General features: G+C 50.9%; 1 protein-coding gene across 2 annotated transcripts in view; it reads right to left on the reverse strand.

Annotated features, from left to right (window-relative positions):
* Nucleotides 1–15,447, reverse strand: part of HERC3 (HECT and RLD domain containing E3 ubiquitin protein ligase 3) — a 119,466-nt gene that overhangs the window by 75,028 nt on the left and 28,991 nt on the right. For both annotated transcript variants that reach the window (XM_075351175.1, XM_075351182.1), the window contains exons 5-7: nucleotides 8,183–8,404; nucleotides 7,674–7,765; nucleotides 5,653–5,783 (exon numbers count right to left, since the gene is read on the reverse strand). In XM_075351175.1, the coding sequence (XP_075207290.1) occupies nucleotides 5,653–5,783; nucleotides 7,674–7,765; nucleotides 8,183–8,404 (445 nt within the window). The remainder of the gene's footprint in view (nucleotides 1–5,652; nucleotides 5,784–7,673; nucleotides 7,766–8,182; nucleotides 8,405–15,447) is intronic.

The following is a 15,447-nucleotide window of genomic DNA, read 5'->3' on the forward strand; positions in this document are numbered from 1 at the left end:
GATATGGTGGAGGCCGTGGCTTCCACCCACATCAAAATCCGCCGGACTTCCTGGAAGGCTTGTCGACTGCGTGTGCCGCCTTGGTGGTTGATGTATGCCACCGCTGTAGAATTGTCCGACTGAATTCGGATCTGCTTGCCTTCCAGTCACTGCTGGAACGCTTTCAGGGCAAGATACACTGCCCGAATTTCCAGAACATTGATCTGAAGCGAGGACTCTTGCCGGGTCCACGTACCCTGAGTCCTGTGGTGGAGAAAAAACCGCTCCCCACCCTGACAGACTTGCGTCCGTCGTGACTACTTCCCAGGATGGGGGTAGGAAGGATTTCCCCTTCGACAATGAAGTGGGAAGAAGCCACCACCGAAGGGAAGCTTTGGTCGCCTGAGAGAGGGAGACGGTCCTGTCGAGGGACGTCGGCTTCCTGTCCCATTTGCGTAGGATGTCCCATTGAAGAGGACGCAGGTGAAACTGCGCGAAAGGGACTGCTTCCATTGCTGCCACCATCTTCCCCAGGAAGTGCATGAGGCGCCTCAAGGGGTGTGACTGGCCTTGAAGGAGAGATTGTACCCCTGTCTGTAGTGACCGCTGCTTGATCAGCGGAAGCTTCACTATCGCTGAGAGGGTATGAAACTCCATGCCAAGGTATGTGAGCGATTGGGCCGGTGTCAGATTTGACTTTGGAAAATTGATGATCCACCCGAAACTCTGGAGAGTCTCCAGGGTAGCGTCGAGGCTGTGTTGGCATGCCTCTAGAGAGGGTGCCTTGATCAACAGATCGTCCAAGTACGGGATCACCGAGTGACCCTGAGAATGGAGGACCGCTACTACAGTAGCCATAACCTTGGTGAAAACCCGTGGGGCTGTTGCCAGGCCGAATGGCAGTGCCACGAACTGCAGGTGTTCGTTTCCTATGGCGAAGCGCAAGAAGCGCTGGTGCTCTGGGGCAATCGGAACGTGGAGATAAGCATCTTTGATATCGATCGATGCAAGGAAATCTCCTTGGGACATTGAGGCGATGACGGAGCGAAGGGATTCCATCCGGAACCGCCTGGTCTTTACGTGTTTGTTGAGAAGTTTCAGGTCTAGGATAGGACGGAAAGACCCGTCCTTCTTTGGGACCACAAACAAGTTGGAGTAAAAACCGTGGCCCTGTTGATGAAGAGGAACAGGGACCACCACTCCTTCTGCCTTCAGAGTGCCCAGCGCCTGCAGAAGAGCCTCGGCTCTCTCGGGAGGCGGAGAAGACCTGAAGAATCGAGTCGGGGGACGAGAGATGAACTCTATCTTGTAACCGTGAGACAGAATGTCTCTCACCCAGCGGTCTTTTATTTGTGGCAGCCAGGTGTCGCAAAAGCGGGAGAGCCTGCCACCGACCGAGGATGCTACTAGAGGAGGTAGAAGTCATGAGGCAGCCGCTTTGTTAGCGGTGCTCCCAATGGCCTTTTTAGGACGTGACTTAGACCGCCATGCATCAGAGTTCCTTTGTTCTTTCTGAGACCTTTTGGACGAGGAGAATTGGGACCTGCCCGCGCCCCGAAAGGACCGAAACCTCGACTGCCCTCTCCTCTGTTGGGAGAGGTTCTGCTTGGGCTGGGGTAAGGATGTATCCTTTCCCTTGGATTGTTTGATGATTTCATCCAGGCGCTCGCCAAAGAGCCTGTCGCCAGAAATTGGCAAACCGGTTAAACGCTTTTTTGGAAGCGGAATCTGCCTTACACTCCCGTAGCCACAAGGCCCTGCGGACTACTACCGAATTGGCGGTCGCAACTGCCGTACGGCTCACAGAGTCCAGGACAGCATTCATAGCGTAAGACGCAATTGCCGAGGTCTGGGAGGTAATGGAAGCCACTTGTGGCGCGGCCGCTTCAATTTTCGCTTGACCTGCTAATATAGCTTGTAGCGCCCATACGGCTGCGAATGCTGGGGCAAAAGAAGCTCCGATAGCTTCATAGATGGATTTCATCCAGAGCTCCATCTGCCTGTCAGTGGCATCTTTAAGCGAGGCCCCATCTTCCACTGCAAGTATGGATCTAGCCGCCAGTCTGGAGATTGGAGGATCCACTTTGGGACATTGAATCCAACCTTTAACCACTTCCGGGGGAAAAGGATAACGTGTATCCTTAAGGCGCTTAGAGAAACGCTTATCCGGACAAGCATGGTGATTCTGGATTGCCTCTCTGAAATCAGAGTGGTCTAGAAACATACTCTGTGTACGCTTGGGGAACCTGAAGCGAAATTTCTCCTGCTGAGAATCAGACTCCTCCGCCGGAGGGGCTGAGGGAAGAATATCCAGCAACTGATGAATGGATGCAATAAGATCATTCACTATGGCGTCCCCGTCTGGAGAATTAAGATTGAGAGCGCTCCCAGGATCAGAATCCTGATCAGCTGTTTCCGCATCATCAACCAGAGAATCCCCCCCGCTGAGACCCTAAACAATATGATGTCGAGGGAAATTCTAAGCGGGCTCGCTTAGACGATCTGGGGCTAGGTTCTAAGTCCGAACCCTCCGTCTGGGATGTATGAGATACCCCGTGAGGACATTGTTGGTCCAACTGAGGGGGGTCAGGGAACAATGATTCAACAGAGTCCCTTTGCTGAGATACCGGTCTGGACTGCAAGGCTTCTAGTATCTTAGCCATAGTCTCAGAGAGTTGATCCTTAAAGGCTGCAAACTCAGTCCCCGTCACCTGGACAGTGTCAACAGGTGGCTCCCCCTGGGCCCCTCTTAGCAGAGGATCCGGCTGAGGAAGTGTCACAGGGGTCGAACACTGTACACAATGAGGGTCAGTGGAACCTGCCTGTAGCTGGGTCTTACATACGGCGCAGGCAACATAATAAGCCTGTGTTTTGGCACCCCTGCCTTTTATGGGCGCCATGCTATAGTTTTCCCTGAGTAACACAATAGGGTATATAGCCAGAAAGAACTGTGCTCATACAGTGTAAATTATATACAGTACACAAATAATGTACCCATACAATACAGCACCATGGGGCTAGCACCACATGTGCTGTTTACCAGCCGCCTAAGTGGTTGTGAGGCCACCAGAGACCGTGTCTGGGTCTCCCATGAATATGTCCCTCTCTGCAGCGTCGGTGGAGCTGACAGGAATGGCTGCGGCGTCCTGACGAGCTGAGGAAGCTGTGGGCGTGGCCTAGAAAGAGCGCGAAACGGGCGCTCATACTGTGTACAGTGAGGGGAGTGGAGCATGTAAATCATACTCCAGCCCTCATTGCTGCTCGCTCCGTGCAGCGTCCCGCCCTTCCCCTGCCTGTCAGGGCTGAGGGCGGGAGAAAAAAAGGGAAACTAGGCCGCAATGAAGCCGGGGACTGTAGTAATAAGCGCGGCCGCCGTATAAGCGCGGTCGCGTGAAAGTCCCCGGCGAACTACAAGTCCCAGCCGCGCCGCAGTGTCCCGTGGCAACGGCGGTCAGTGCGGTAGCCCTTACATATAAACACACTCAGCGACGCTGAGTGTGTAATGGCACATATAGACCCGGTCAGCGCCGCGGTCCCCGGTGCACTAGCACACCCAGCAAAGCTGAGGTGATGCCGTGCGCGGTCCCCATAGGGATACAGAGTACCTTTAAGATGCAGGGCCATGTCCCTGAACGGTATCGGCTCCTATCCATCAGGCTCCACAGGAGTTGTGGATGAAGCCCGGTCTCAGTGCCTGGAGACCGATAAGATCCCACTTCACCCAGAGCCCTAAGGGGGATGGGGAAGGAAAAACAGCATGTGGGCTCCAGCCGCCGTACCCGCAATGGATACCTCAACCTTAACAACACCGCCGACAAAAGTGGGGTGAGAAGGGAACATGCTGGGGGCCCTATATGGGCCCACTTTTCTTCCATCCGACCTAGTCAGCAGCTGCTGCTGACTAATCTGTGGAGCTGTGCTGTGCGTGTCTGACCTCCTTCGCACAAAGCAAAAAACTGAGCAGCCCGTGGGAGCACGGGGGGTGTATTGGCAGAAGGGGAGGGGCCTAACACTTTTAAGTGTAGTACTTTGTGCGGCCTCCGGAGGCATAGCCTATACACCCAATTGTCTGGGTCTCCCAATAGAGCGAAAAAGAAATAAAGGTTTTATGTTGATGAACTTTGGATCTTTTTTAAAACACTGTTGTAGTGGCATGGTGTACCCCTTACAGAAAAGCCTTCAAATGTTAATCAATGTAGATTACATTCTTTCTGAAAAAAGCAAGTGATCATATATTGTTCTCTAATTTTGATCTCCAGTGTATATGTGTGGTGCCCTGGACAAGCCAGGGGCCACAGGTAACTACACCACCCCACCCTACACCCCGGTTAGGCACATCTAAGCCAGACACAAAACCCTTGTTGTCTTCCCCTGGGGCTGATGTCCACACCAGGGGGTGGAGCCAGGCGGTTGGTCTCCACCCACCGAGGAGTTCACAGTCCTGGAGGAGGGAAAAGGTGCAGTTGAGTTTTGACAGTGAAAGTGGAAGGAGGGAGAGTGAGCAGTAGTGAAGTGGCAAGAGAGCAGACTGAAGTGAGTCCGGGTGTGTGGCCCGGACAGAGCAGCAAGGTTGGCAGACGGTGGTGACCGTCTGCAGGAGTGGCCTATCGGAGTTTGCCGTAAGGACCGTGGACGGGCGGTGGCCCGGCGGTACCGGACCGGTACACAAGGAGAAGCCAGCACCATTGGCAGGGGCTTTTCAGACCCCGGCAAGGCTAGGAGTCGCCGTGAATTTGCCAAATCCGTTAGTGAAGGGGACCTCCTGGGTTTCCAAACAGTCAAGTCCCGACAGAAGGCAACCATCCAACCGTGAAGGGGAGACGGAGACACCGCCAAGGGCAACCGTTTCCCAGGGCCAGCGCGGGCAAAAGGGGCTCCTCCGGCCCACATCCAAGTCGGGGAGCGGGTTACCAGTGGGAACCCATCGGAATCAACATAGAACATAGGTGCAGGGAGAGACAGTCATCACTAACCTACGGGGAAGAAACAACCGCAGCCGTCTGGGGGACCCGTCCATCCAGCCGTGTGTTTTACCGAGAACTGTGTCATCGTCTCAGGCTGAGTGAGTACCCCCGTGCCGTACGGCACAGCGCTGCCCCTGCGACCCTGCACCTCACCAGGCCCCGCAACCCGCCTGCCATCCAGCCCTACCCCATCACCGGGCCCCGGGACAACCAACCCCCTACCCACGGAGGGGAGAAATAACAACTCAGCTGCTCCCTGTCATCGCTCCCGGGATCCCCGTTCAGAGCAGCGGTGGTGTCACCAAAATCACCACAACCGTGGGTGGCGTCACGGACAATATCCATAATCAACACCCCCACAACCAATCACCCCCCTTTTCACTCACGGGCGAGGAACGCTGCTCGAGTCCCCGGGATCCGGCCCACCGCTCGAGCCACCATCGAGCAGCAGCAGCGGCCGCAGCAGCAGCGGCAGCCGGACCCGAGCAGTGGGAGAGCGTAGCGTCCCCTCCTCCGCCCGCGACATATGTACTTCCTTTAGTAAATTGTAGAAACTCAATAGCTTTACCTGCAGTCCTATGCAAGTAAAAAAAAAAAAAAAAAAATCAAAACCGAACACTATAGCACAATTTGTTGTACCAGAATGAAAATAAATAACCATCTGTATTAGAAAGGACCAGATTTTGGGCCATGGATTGTGTAAGCTCACCTTCCACATGCGATCTGGGAAACCTCACTGCCCATTAGTTCTAGTACACGCCGTGGATTGATCTCATTGTGAAAAGAGTCATGTCCCAGCTGCCCACAGTCACCGGCTCCAAATGTGAAGAGTCCACCAGTCTGGAACAAGAAGCAGGGACGTCATTTCAAAATATTATATTCAATATCTCTATATATATAAAATATATATATATAAAATATATATATATATATATATATATATATATATATATAAATATATAAATATATATATATATATATATATATATATATATATATATATATATATATATATATATATATATATATATATATATATATATATATATATATATATATTATACACACACACAGTGCCTACAAGTAGTTCAACCCCCTGCAGATTTACACATTCGGAATTAACTTGGCATTGCGACATTTGGACTGTAGATCAGCCTGGAAGTGTGAAATGCACTGCAGCAAAAAAGAAAGAATGTTTTGTTTTTTTGTTTTTTTTTTTTAAATTGTGAAACGTTTATTCAGAGGGTCATTTATTATTCAACCCCTCAAACCACCAGAATTCTGTTTGGTTCCCCTAAAGTATTAAGAAGTATTTCAGGCACAAAGAACAATGAGCTTCACATGTTTGGATTAATTATCTCTTTTTCCAGCCTTTTCTGACTAATTAAGACCCTCCCCAAACTTGTGAACAGCACTTATACTTGGTCAACATGGGAAAGACAAAGGAGCATTCAAAGGCCATCAGAGACAAGATCATGGAGGGTCACAAGGCTGGCAAGGGGTACAAAACCCTTTCCAAGGAGTTGGGCCTACCTGTCTCCACTGTTGGGAGCATCATCCGGAAGTGGAAGGCTTATGGAATTACTGTTAGCCTTCCACGGCCTGGACAGCCTTTGAAAGTTTCCACCCGTGCCGAGGCCAGGCTTGTCCGAAGAGTCAAGGCTAACCCAAGGACAACAAGGAAGGAGCTCCGGGAAGATCTCATGGCAGTGGGGACATTGGTTTCAGTCAATACCATAAGTAACGTACTCCACCGCAATGGTCTCCGTTCCAGACGAGCCCGTAAGGTACCTTTACTTTCAAAGAGTCATGTCAAGGCTCATCTACAGTTTGCTCATGATCACTTGGAGGACTCTGAGACAGACTGATTCAAGGTTCTGATGAGACCAAGATCGAGATCTTTGGTGCCAACCACACACGTGACGTTTGGAGACTGGGTGGCACTGCATACGACTCCAAGAATACCATCCCTACAGTCAAGCATGGTGGTGACAGCATCATGCTGTGGGGCTGTTTCTCAGCCAAGGGGCCTGGCCATCTGGTCTGCATCCATGGGAACATGGATAGCACGGCCTACCTGGAGATTTTGGCCAAGAACCTCCGCTCCTCCATCAAGGATCTTAAGATGGGTCGTCATTTCATCTTCCAACAAGACAACGACCCAAACACACAGCCAAGAAAACCAAGGCCTGGTTCAAGAGGGAAAAAAATCATGGTGTTGCAGTGGCCTAGTCAGTCTCCTGACCTTAACCCAATTGAAAACTTGTGGAAGGAGCTCAAGATTAAAGTCGACATGAGACACCCAAAGAACCTAGATAACTTGGAGAAGATCTGCATGGAGGAGTGGGCCAAGATAACTCCAGAGACCTGTGCCGGCCTGATCAGGTCTTATAAAAGACGATTATTAGCTGTAATTGCAAACAAGGGTTATTCCACAAAATATTAAACCTAGGGGTTGAATAATAATTGACCCACACTTTTATGTTGAAAATTTATTAAAATTTAACTGAGCAACATAACTTGTTGGTTTGTAAGATTTATGCATCTGTTAATAAATCCTGCTCTTGTTTGAAGTTTGCAGGCTCTAACTTATTTGCATCTTATCAAACCTGCTAAATCTGCAGGGGGTTGAATACTACTTGTAGGCACTGTATAATATATATATATATATATATATATTTTCAAACACTTGAATAGTAGTGGTTTCCATTAAGATTTTGTCGTAGATACCTTTGTTAATACTGCCGTGTGCTCCTCCCCGCAGGTGATATACACAACTTTTTGGGAGCGCAAAGGTTTTACATGACATGGAGATTCCCGGACTGTAACAATAATTACAACAGATTTTAATGACGGTAGGTATAAGGCATGGTAGTTGAATTATAATGTACACATGTATATGACAGCTGTGCCTTCAGATAACTCATAGTTTATGACATTGATGGCAGGCATGTCATAGAAGCAAATTTTAGCCATTACAGCCATTTTCAGAGATGTACATATATATCGATTGCCTAACGTAAATGGACATTAACCCCTTTGACGTTGTGTTCAATATTTCTACAAGACAGACATATAAAACATGCAGAATGACACACAAGGGGGACCAAATTTTTCTCCAGTTACCTTTTTTCACTTATTTCTAGATTTAGTGCTCAAAACTTCATTTAAAAATACACATCCTATCAAATTAATAGTTAATATATCAGAGAAGTCATATTTTAGATCTTATATTCTACCTTGTTCATCATTCAATCCAAGTTGTCCCGAACTGTTCTTTCCCCAGCCAAACACAGCCCCAGACAGGGACAAGGCAAAACTGTGATAACCCCCTGCCGTGACCTGAGCTAGCGGTATGCCCTCCAAGGATTTCACACGCTGTGGACTGGACTGTTGGGTAATTCCTTGACCAAGGCCTAGTTGTCCATGGGCATTCTGTCCCCAGGTAAAGAGCTGCCCATCTAAAATAGTAAGGAGAATGTAGGTCGGTCACATTGTCTGAGTATGTTCAAAATACATGATAAAGATCACAGTTCTCAGGAAGATCAGTAATGTTAAGTGCCCTCAGAACTAGATATACTATGGCCGCCTTAGGCCTCTTTCACACACCAGTTTTTTGTCATCAGGCACAATCCGGCGAAATGCGGATAAAACGGATCCAGCGTCTGATCCATTTTTTTCCTCATAGATTTGTATTAGCGCCAGATTGTGCCGCATGGTCTTGCATTTCATCTGGCAAGCTGGATCTGGCAAAAATTGTCTGTGCAGCTGCCGGAATTAACGTCCAAAGGAACGTTTTTTTTTTTTTGAGACCGGCGAAAAAACGGAAGGCGACGGATCCAGCAAGCACTGTCTTTTTTTAACAATGGAAGCCTATCCGTTTTTTTGTTTCTGGGCATGCCCAGTCTTGTTAAAAAAAAAAAAAAAAGCTCTGCCTCTTTTTAATCGATGTCTGTCTCTCAATCTCTGTTGGTTGGTTGGTCTCTCTCTCTCTGTGTCTCTCCCTCTCTCTCATACTCACTGATCACCGGTGCTGCACAGCTGTCACACTGCTCCGGCTGCTTCACCTGCTTTTGAAAATGCCGGCTGCTCATTATTCCATCTCGTACACTGCTTCCCCCGCCTACCAGCGCCTATGATTGGTTGCAGTCAGACTAGCCCCCACGCTGAGTGACAGCTGTCTCACTGCAACCAATCACAGCTGCCGGTGGGCGGGTTTATATCTTGCAGTAAAGTAACTCATTAAAGAAAAAACGCCGTGCGGTTCCCCCAAATTTTGATACCAGCCAAGGTAAAGCCACACGGCTAAGGGCTGGTATTCTCAGGATGGGGAGCCCCACCTTATGGTTAAGTCCTAGCTTAGTGATGGCAGGTGTCTATGAGACACCCCCTTATCACTAAACTGTATTGAAAGTAAAAACACAAAACACTAAAAAATCCTTTATTTGAAATAAAAACAAAAAAAACCACCCTCTTTCACCACTTTATTAATCCCCAAATACCCCTCCAGGTCTGGCGTAAACCACATGAGGTCCCACGACGCTTTCAGTTCCGCTACATCGGAAGCTGACAGGAGTCACCGTAGAACAGCGCCGCTCGCTGTGAGCTCCACAGAGCAACTGAAGTGAGTTGCGGTGATGTCACTCAGGTTACCCACGGCCACAGCTGGATTCTTTTTTTTGCCAGGTACAAACTGCTACCACGGATCAGTTTTTTTAAAGGATCCATCCCATCAGTTTTTCCAGAATCTGTGACGCAGATTGTGCCTGATGGCAAAAAACTGATGTGTGAAAGGAGCCTTAAGGCCCCGTTACGTCATTGCGTGTATCTAACGACATATCTCCGGGGTCACGGATTTCGTGACGAACATCCGGCATTGTTAGCGACATCGTTGCGTGTGACACCAATACTCACCAAATCGCCCATCTTTGACCCCTTGTTCATTTTCAAAAAATCGTTGTTGTTGAGGACGCAGGCTGCTCGTTGTTCCTGCGGCAGCACACATCGCTACGTGTGACACCGCAGGAACGAGGAACAACACCGTACCTGCGGCCGCCCACAATGAGGAAGGAAGGAGGTGGGCGGCATATTCAGCCCACACATCTCCGCCCTTCCGCTTCTATTGGGCGGCCGCTTAGTGACGCTAGCGATGTCGCTTCGTGTAAAGCCCCCTTTATTGGGACATCTTCCTTGCTGACTAGCCCATTTGTGGTTTGTCCTGATTAAGATACAGCAGAGACTCTGGAGCACTGAGTACGAACCACAGTGTCTGATGACAACCAGTATACATAGAAATGTATTCCCCAGAGCCTTCTCCTGACTGCTACACATAAGTGCCAAGGTGTGTCTACTCTCTCCCCCACCCCCCCATGTCTCTACATCCAATAGTTACCTATCCTATCCTAGTCCCCTTTCAGACACGGACAATTTCCAGTTTTCGTTTTTTTTTCTCCCGTCCAAAAAAGGCATAACTCTTATTGTTCTGTCCATATAGTTGTAGGAGGCCTTGATTTTACAGGAATAGTTGTACTTTCAAATGGCCCCATCCATTTTACCACAGTGTACAGGAATAAAATTCCAACTGCAGGAAAATTGCAAAAAAAGAAAAATAAAAGAAACCACTAATCCTGACATTGTTTTTTGGGAATTATTTTTACGATGAAGGGAATTTTGTTTACTTACCGTAAATTCCTTTTCTTCTAGCTCCTATTGGGAGACCCAGACAATTGGGGGTGTATAGCTTCTGCCTCCGGAGGCCACACAAAGTATTACACTTTAAAAAGTGTAACCCCTCCCCTCTGCCTATACACCCCCCCGTGCATCACGGGCTCCTCAGTTTTGGTGCAAAAGCAGGAAGGAGGAAACTTATAAATTGGTCTAAGGTAAATTCAATCCGAAGGATGTTCGGAGAACTGAAAACCATGAACCAAAAGAACAATTCAACATGAACAACATGTGTACACAAAAGAACAAACAGCCCGAAGGGAACAGGGGCGGGTGCTGGGTCTCCCAATAGGAGCTAGAAGAAAAGGAATTTACGGTAAGTAAACAAAATTCCCTTCTTTGTCGCTCCATTGGGAGACCCAGACAATTGGGACGTCCAAAAGCAGTCCCTGGGTGGGTAAAAGAATACCCCGATAAAAAGAGCCGACAACGGCCCTCCTCTTACAGGTGGGCAACCGCCGCCTGAAGGACCTGCCTACCTAGACTGGCATCCGCCGAAGCATAGGTATGCACTTGATAGTGTTTCGTGAAAGTGTGCAGACTAGACCAGGTAGCTGCCCGACACACCTGCTGAGCCGTCGCCCGGTGCCGCAATGCCCAGGACGCACCCACGGCTCTGGTAGAATGGGCTTTCAGCCCTGAAGGAATCGGAAGCCCAGAAGAACGGTAGGCTTCAAAAATCGGTTCCTTGATCCACCGACCCAAGGTTGACTTGGAAGCCTGCGACCCCTTACGCTGGCCAGCGACAAGGACAAAGAGTGCATCAGAACGGCGCAGTGGCGCCGTGCGAGACACGTAGATCCGGAGTGCTCTCACTAGATCTAACAAATGCAAATCCTTTTCACATTGGTGAATTGGATGAGGGCAAAAAGAAGGTAAGGAGATATCCTGATTGAGATGAAAAGGGGACACCACCTTGGGGAGAAAGTCCGGTACCGGACGCAGAACCACCTTATCCTGGTGAAATACCAGGAAGGGGGCTTTGCATGACAGCGCTGCAAGCTCTGACACTCTTCGGAGTGACGTAACTGCCACTAGAAATGCCACCTTCTGCGAAAGACGTGATAGAGAGACATCCCGCAGCGGCTCAAAAGGTGGTTTCTGAAGAGCCCGTAGAACCCTGTTAAGATCCCAGGGTTCCAGCGGCCGCTTGTAAGGTGGGACTATGTGGCAAACTCCCTGCAGGAACGTGCGGACCTGCAGAAGCCTGGCTAGACGCTTTTGAAAAAACACGGAAAGCGCCGATACTTGTCCCTTGAGAGAGCCGAGAGACAAACCCTTGTCCATTCCGGATTGAAGGAAGGAAAGAAACGTGGGTAAGGCAAACGGCCAGGGGGTAAACCCCTTATCAGAGCACCAGGCTAAGAAGATCCTCCAAGCCCTGTGATAGATCTTGGCTGACGTTGGTTTCCTGGCCTGTCTCATAGTGGCAATGACCTCTTGAGATAACCCTGAGGACGCTAGAAGCCAGGACTCAATGGCCACACAGTCAGGTTGAGGGCCGCAGAATTCAGATGGAAAAATGGCCCTTGAGACAGCAAGTCTGGTCGGTCTGGGAGCGCCCACGGTTGACCCACCGTGAGGTGCCACAGGTCCGGGTACCACGACCTCCTCGGCCAGTCTGGAGCGACGAGGATGGCGCGGCGGCAGTCAGACCTGATCTTGCGCAACACTCTGGGCAGCATTGCCAGAGGAGGGAATACATAAGGCAGTTGAAACTGCGACCAATCCTGAACTAAGGCGTCCGCCGCCAGAGCTCTGTGATCCTGAGACCGTGCCATGAATGCCGGGACTTTGTTGTTGTGCCGAGACGCCATGAGATCGACGTCCGGCGTTCCCCAGCGGCAACAGATCTCTTGAAACACGTCCGGGTGAAGAGACCATTCCCCTGCGTCCATGCCCTGGCGACTGAGAAAGTCTGCTTCCCAGTTTTCTACGCCCGGGATGTGAACCGCGGAGATGGTGGAGGCTGTGGCCTCCGCCCACAGCAGAATCCGCCGAACTTCTTGGAAGGCTTGACGACTGCGAGTGCTGCCCTGGTGGTTGATGTACGCGACCGCCGTGGCGTTGTCCGACTGTATGCGGATCTGCCTTCCCTCCAGCCACCGATGGAACGCTTTTAGGGCTAGATACACTGCCCTTATCTCCAGAACATTGATCTGAAGGGAGGACTCCGTCGGAGTCCAGGTTCCCCGAGCCTTGTGGTGGAGAAAAACCGCTCCCCACCCTGACAGACTCGCGTCCGTCGTGACCACAGCCCAGGATGGGGGCAGGAAAGATTTTCCCTTCGACAGAGAAGTGGGAAGAAGCCACCACTGAAGAGAGGTCTTGGCTGCCAGAGAAAGAGAGACGTTCTTGTCTAAGGACGTCGACCTCTTGTCCCATTTGCGGAGAATGTCCCATTGGAGTGGACGCAGATGAAACTGCGCAAAGGGAACTGCCTCCATTGCTGCCACCATCTTCCCCAGGAAGTGCATGAGGCGCCTCAAGGGGTGTGACTGGGCCCGAAGGAGAGATTGCACCCCTGTTTGCAGCGAACGCTGTTTGTCCAGCGGTAGCTTGACTATCGCTGAGAGAGTATGAAACTCCATCCCGAGGTAAGTCAGTGATTGGGTCGGTATCAATTTTGACTTTGGGAAATTGATGACCCACCCGAACCTCTGGAGAGTCTCCAGAGCCACGGTCAGACTGTGTTGACATGCCACCCGGGAGGGTGCCTTGACTAGGAGATCGTCTAAGTACGGGATCACCGAGTGGCCCTGAGAGTGTAGGACTGCCACAACGGATGCCATGACCTTGGTGAAGACCCGTGGGGCTGTCGCCAGGCCGAAAGGCAGTGCCACAAACTGAAGGTGTTCGTCCCCGATGGCGAAACGCAGGAAGCGTTGATGCTCTGGAGCGATCGGCACATAGAGATAGGCATCCCTGATGTAAATTGATGCTAGGAAGTCCCCTTGGGACATCGAAGCGATGACAGATCGGAGGGATTCCATGCGAAACCGCCTGGTTCTCACATGTCTGTTGAGCAATTTGAGGTCCAAAACGGGACGGAATGAACCGTCCTTTTTTGGTACCACGAACAGGTTGGAGTAAAAACCCCGACCCCGTTCCTGAAGGGGAACGGGGATCACAACTCCTTCTGTCTTCAGAGTGTCCACCGCCTGAAAAAGTGCCACGGTTCGCTCGGGGGGCGGAGATGTTCTGAAAAAACGAGTCGGAGGACGAGAGCTGAACTCTATCCTGTAACCGTGAGACAGAATGTCCCTCACCCATCGGTCTTGGACATGTGGCCACCAGGCGTCGCAAAAGCGGGAGAGCCTGCCACCGACCGAGGATGCGGTTTGGGGAGGCCGAAAGTCATGAGGAGGCCGCCTTGGAGACGGTGCCTCCGGCGGTCTTTGGAGGACGTGACTTAGACCGCCATGCAGAAGAGTTTCTCTGGCTCTTCTGTGGCCTGTTGGACGAGGAGGATTGGGATCTGACTGAGGGCCGAAAGGACCGAAACCTCGCTTGAATTTTACGTTGCTGAGGTCTCTTTGGTTTGGGCTGGGGTAAGGACGAGTCCTTTCCCTTGGATTGCTTAATAATTTCATCCAATTGTTCGCCAAACAATCGGTCGCCAGAAAAAGGCAAACCGGTCAAGAACTTCTTGGAAGCAGAGTCTGCCTTCCATTCGCGTAGCCACATGGCCCTGCGGACTGCCACCGAATTGGCGGATGCTACCGCTGTACGGCTAGCCGAGTCCAGGACAGCATTCATGGCGTAGGATGAAAATACCGACGCCTGAGAAGTCAAAGACGCTACTTGCGGAGCCGAGGTACGGGTGACCGCATTAATCTCAGACAGACAAGCTGAGATAGCCTGGAGTGCCCACACTGCTGCAAAGGCTGGGGCAAAGGACGCGCCTATGGCTTCATAGATGGATTTCATTAGGAGCTCTATCTGCCTGTCCGTGGCATCCTTGAGCGTTGAACCGTCAGCCACTGCCACTACGGATCTAGCCGCCAGTCTAGAGACTGGAGGATCCACCTTGGGACATTGAGCCCAACCCTTAACTACGTCAGAGGGGAAGGGGTAACGTGTGTCATTAAGGCGTTTAGTAAAGCGCTTGTCCGGGAAAGCCCTGTGCTTCTGGACAGCATCTCTGAAGTTCGAGTGATCGAAGAAAGCACTCCGAGTACGTTTGGGAAACCTAAACTGGTGCTTCTCCTGCTGTGCGGCCGACTCCTTTATAGGTGGAGTTGGGGAAGAAAGATCTAGCACCTGGTTGATGTACGCTATAAGGTCATTTACTATGGCGTCCCCTTCAGGTGTATCAAGATTGAGAGCAACGTCAGGGTCAGAGTCCTGAGCTGCGACCTCCGCCTCCTCCTCTAGAGTCCTCAAGCTGAGACCCCGAACAGCGTGATGAAGTCGGGGAAGATTCTAATCGAGCCCGCTTAGCCGGTCTGGGACTGCGGTCCGTGCCGGAGTCCTCCACGTAATACCTAGAGGCCACCCCAGGCGCACACTTCGTCGCAGACCGAGAGGGGCCTGGGGGCGATCCCGCAGTGCCCGGGGCCTGTGTAAGGGCCGGTCTGGACTGCAAGGCTTCTAGTATCTTAGCAGACCATTTGTCCATAGACTGAGCCATGGATTGTGACAGTGACTCAGAGAGTTTCTCAGCTAAAACTGCAAACTCTGTCCCTGCCACCTGGACAGGGGCAACCGGCGGTTCTACCTGGGCCGAGGGTCCCACCAGTGCCCCAGGCTCCGGCTGAGCGAGTGCCACAGGGGCCGA

Source organism: Anomaloglossus baeobatrachus, chromosome 1 (assembly GCF_048569485.1).
Source record: "Anomaloglossus baeobatrachus isolate aAnoBae1 chromosome 1, aAnoBae1.hap1, whole genome shotgun sequence".
Lineage (NCBI taxonomy): Eukaryota > Metazoa > Chordata > Amphibia > Anura > Aromobatidae > Anomaloglossus > Anomaloglossus baeobatrachus.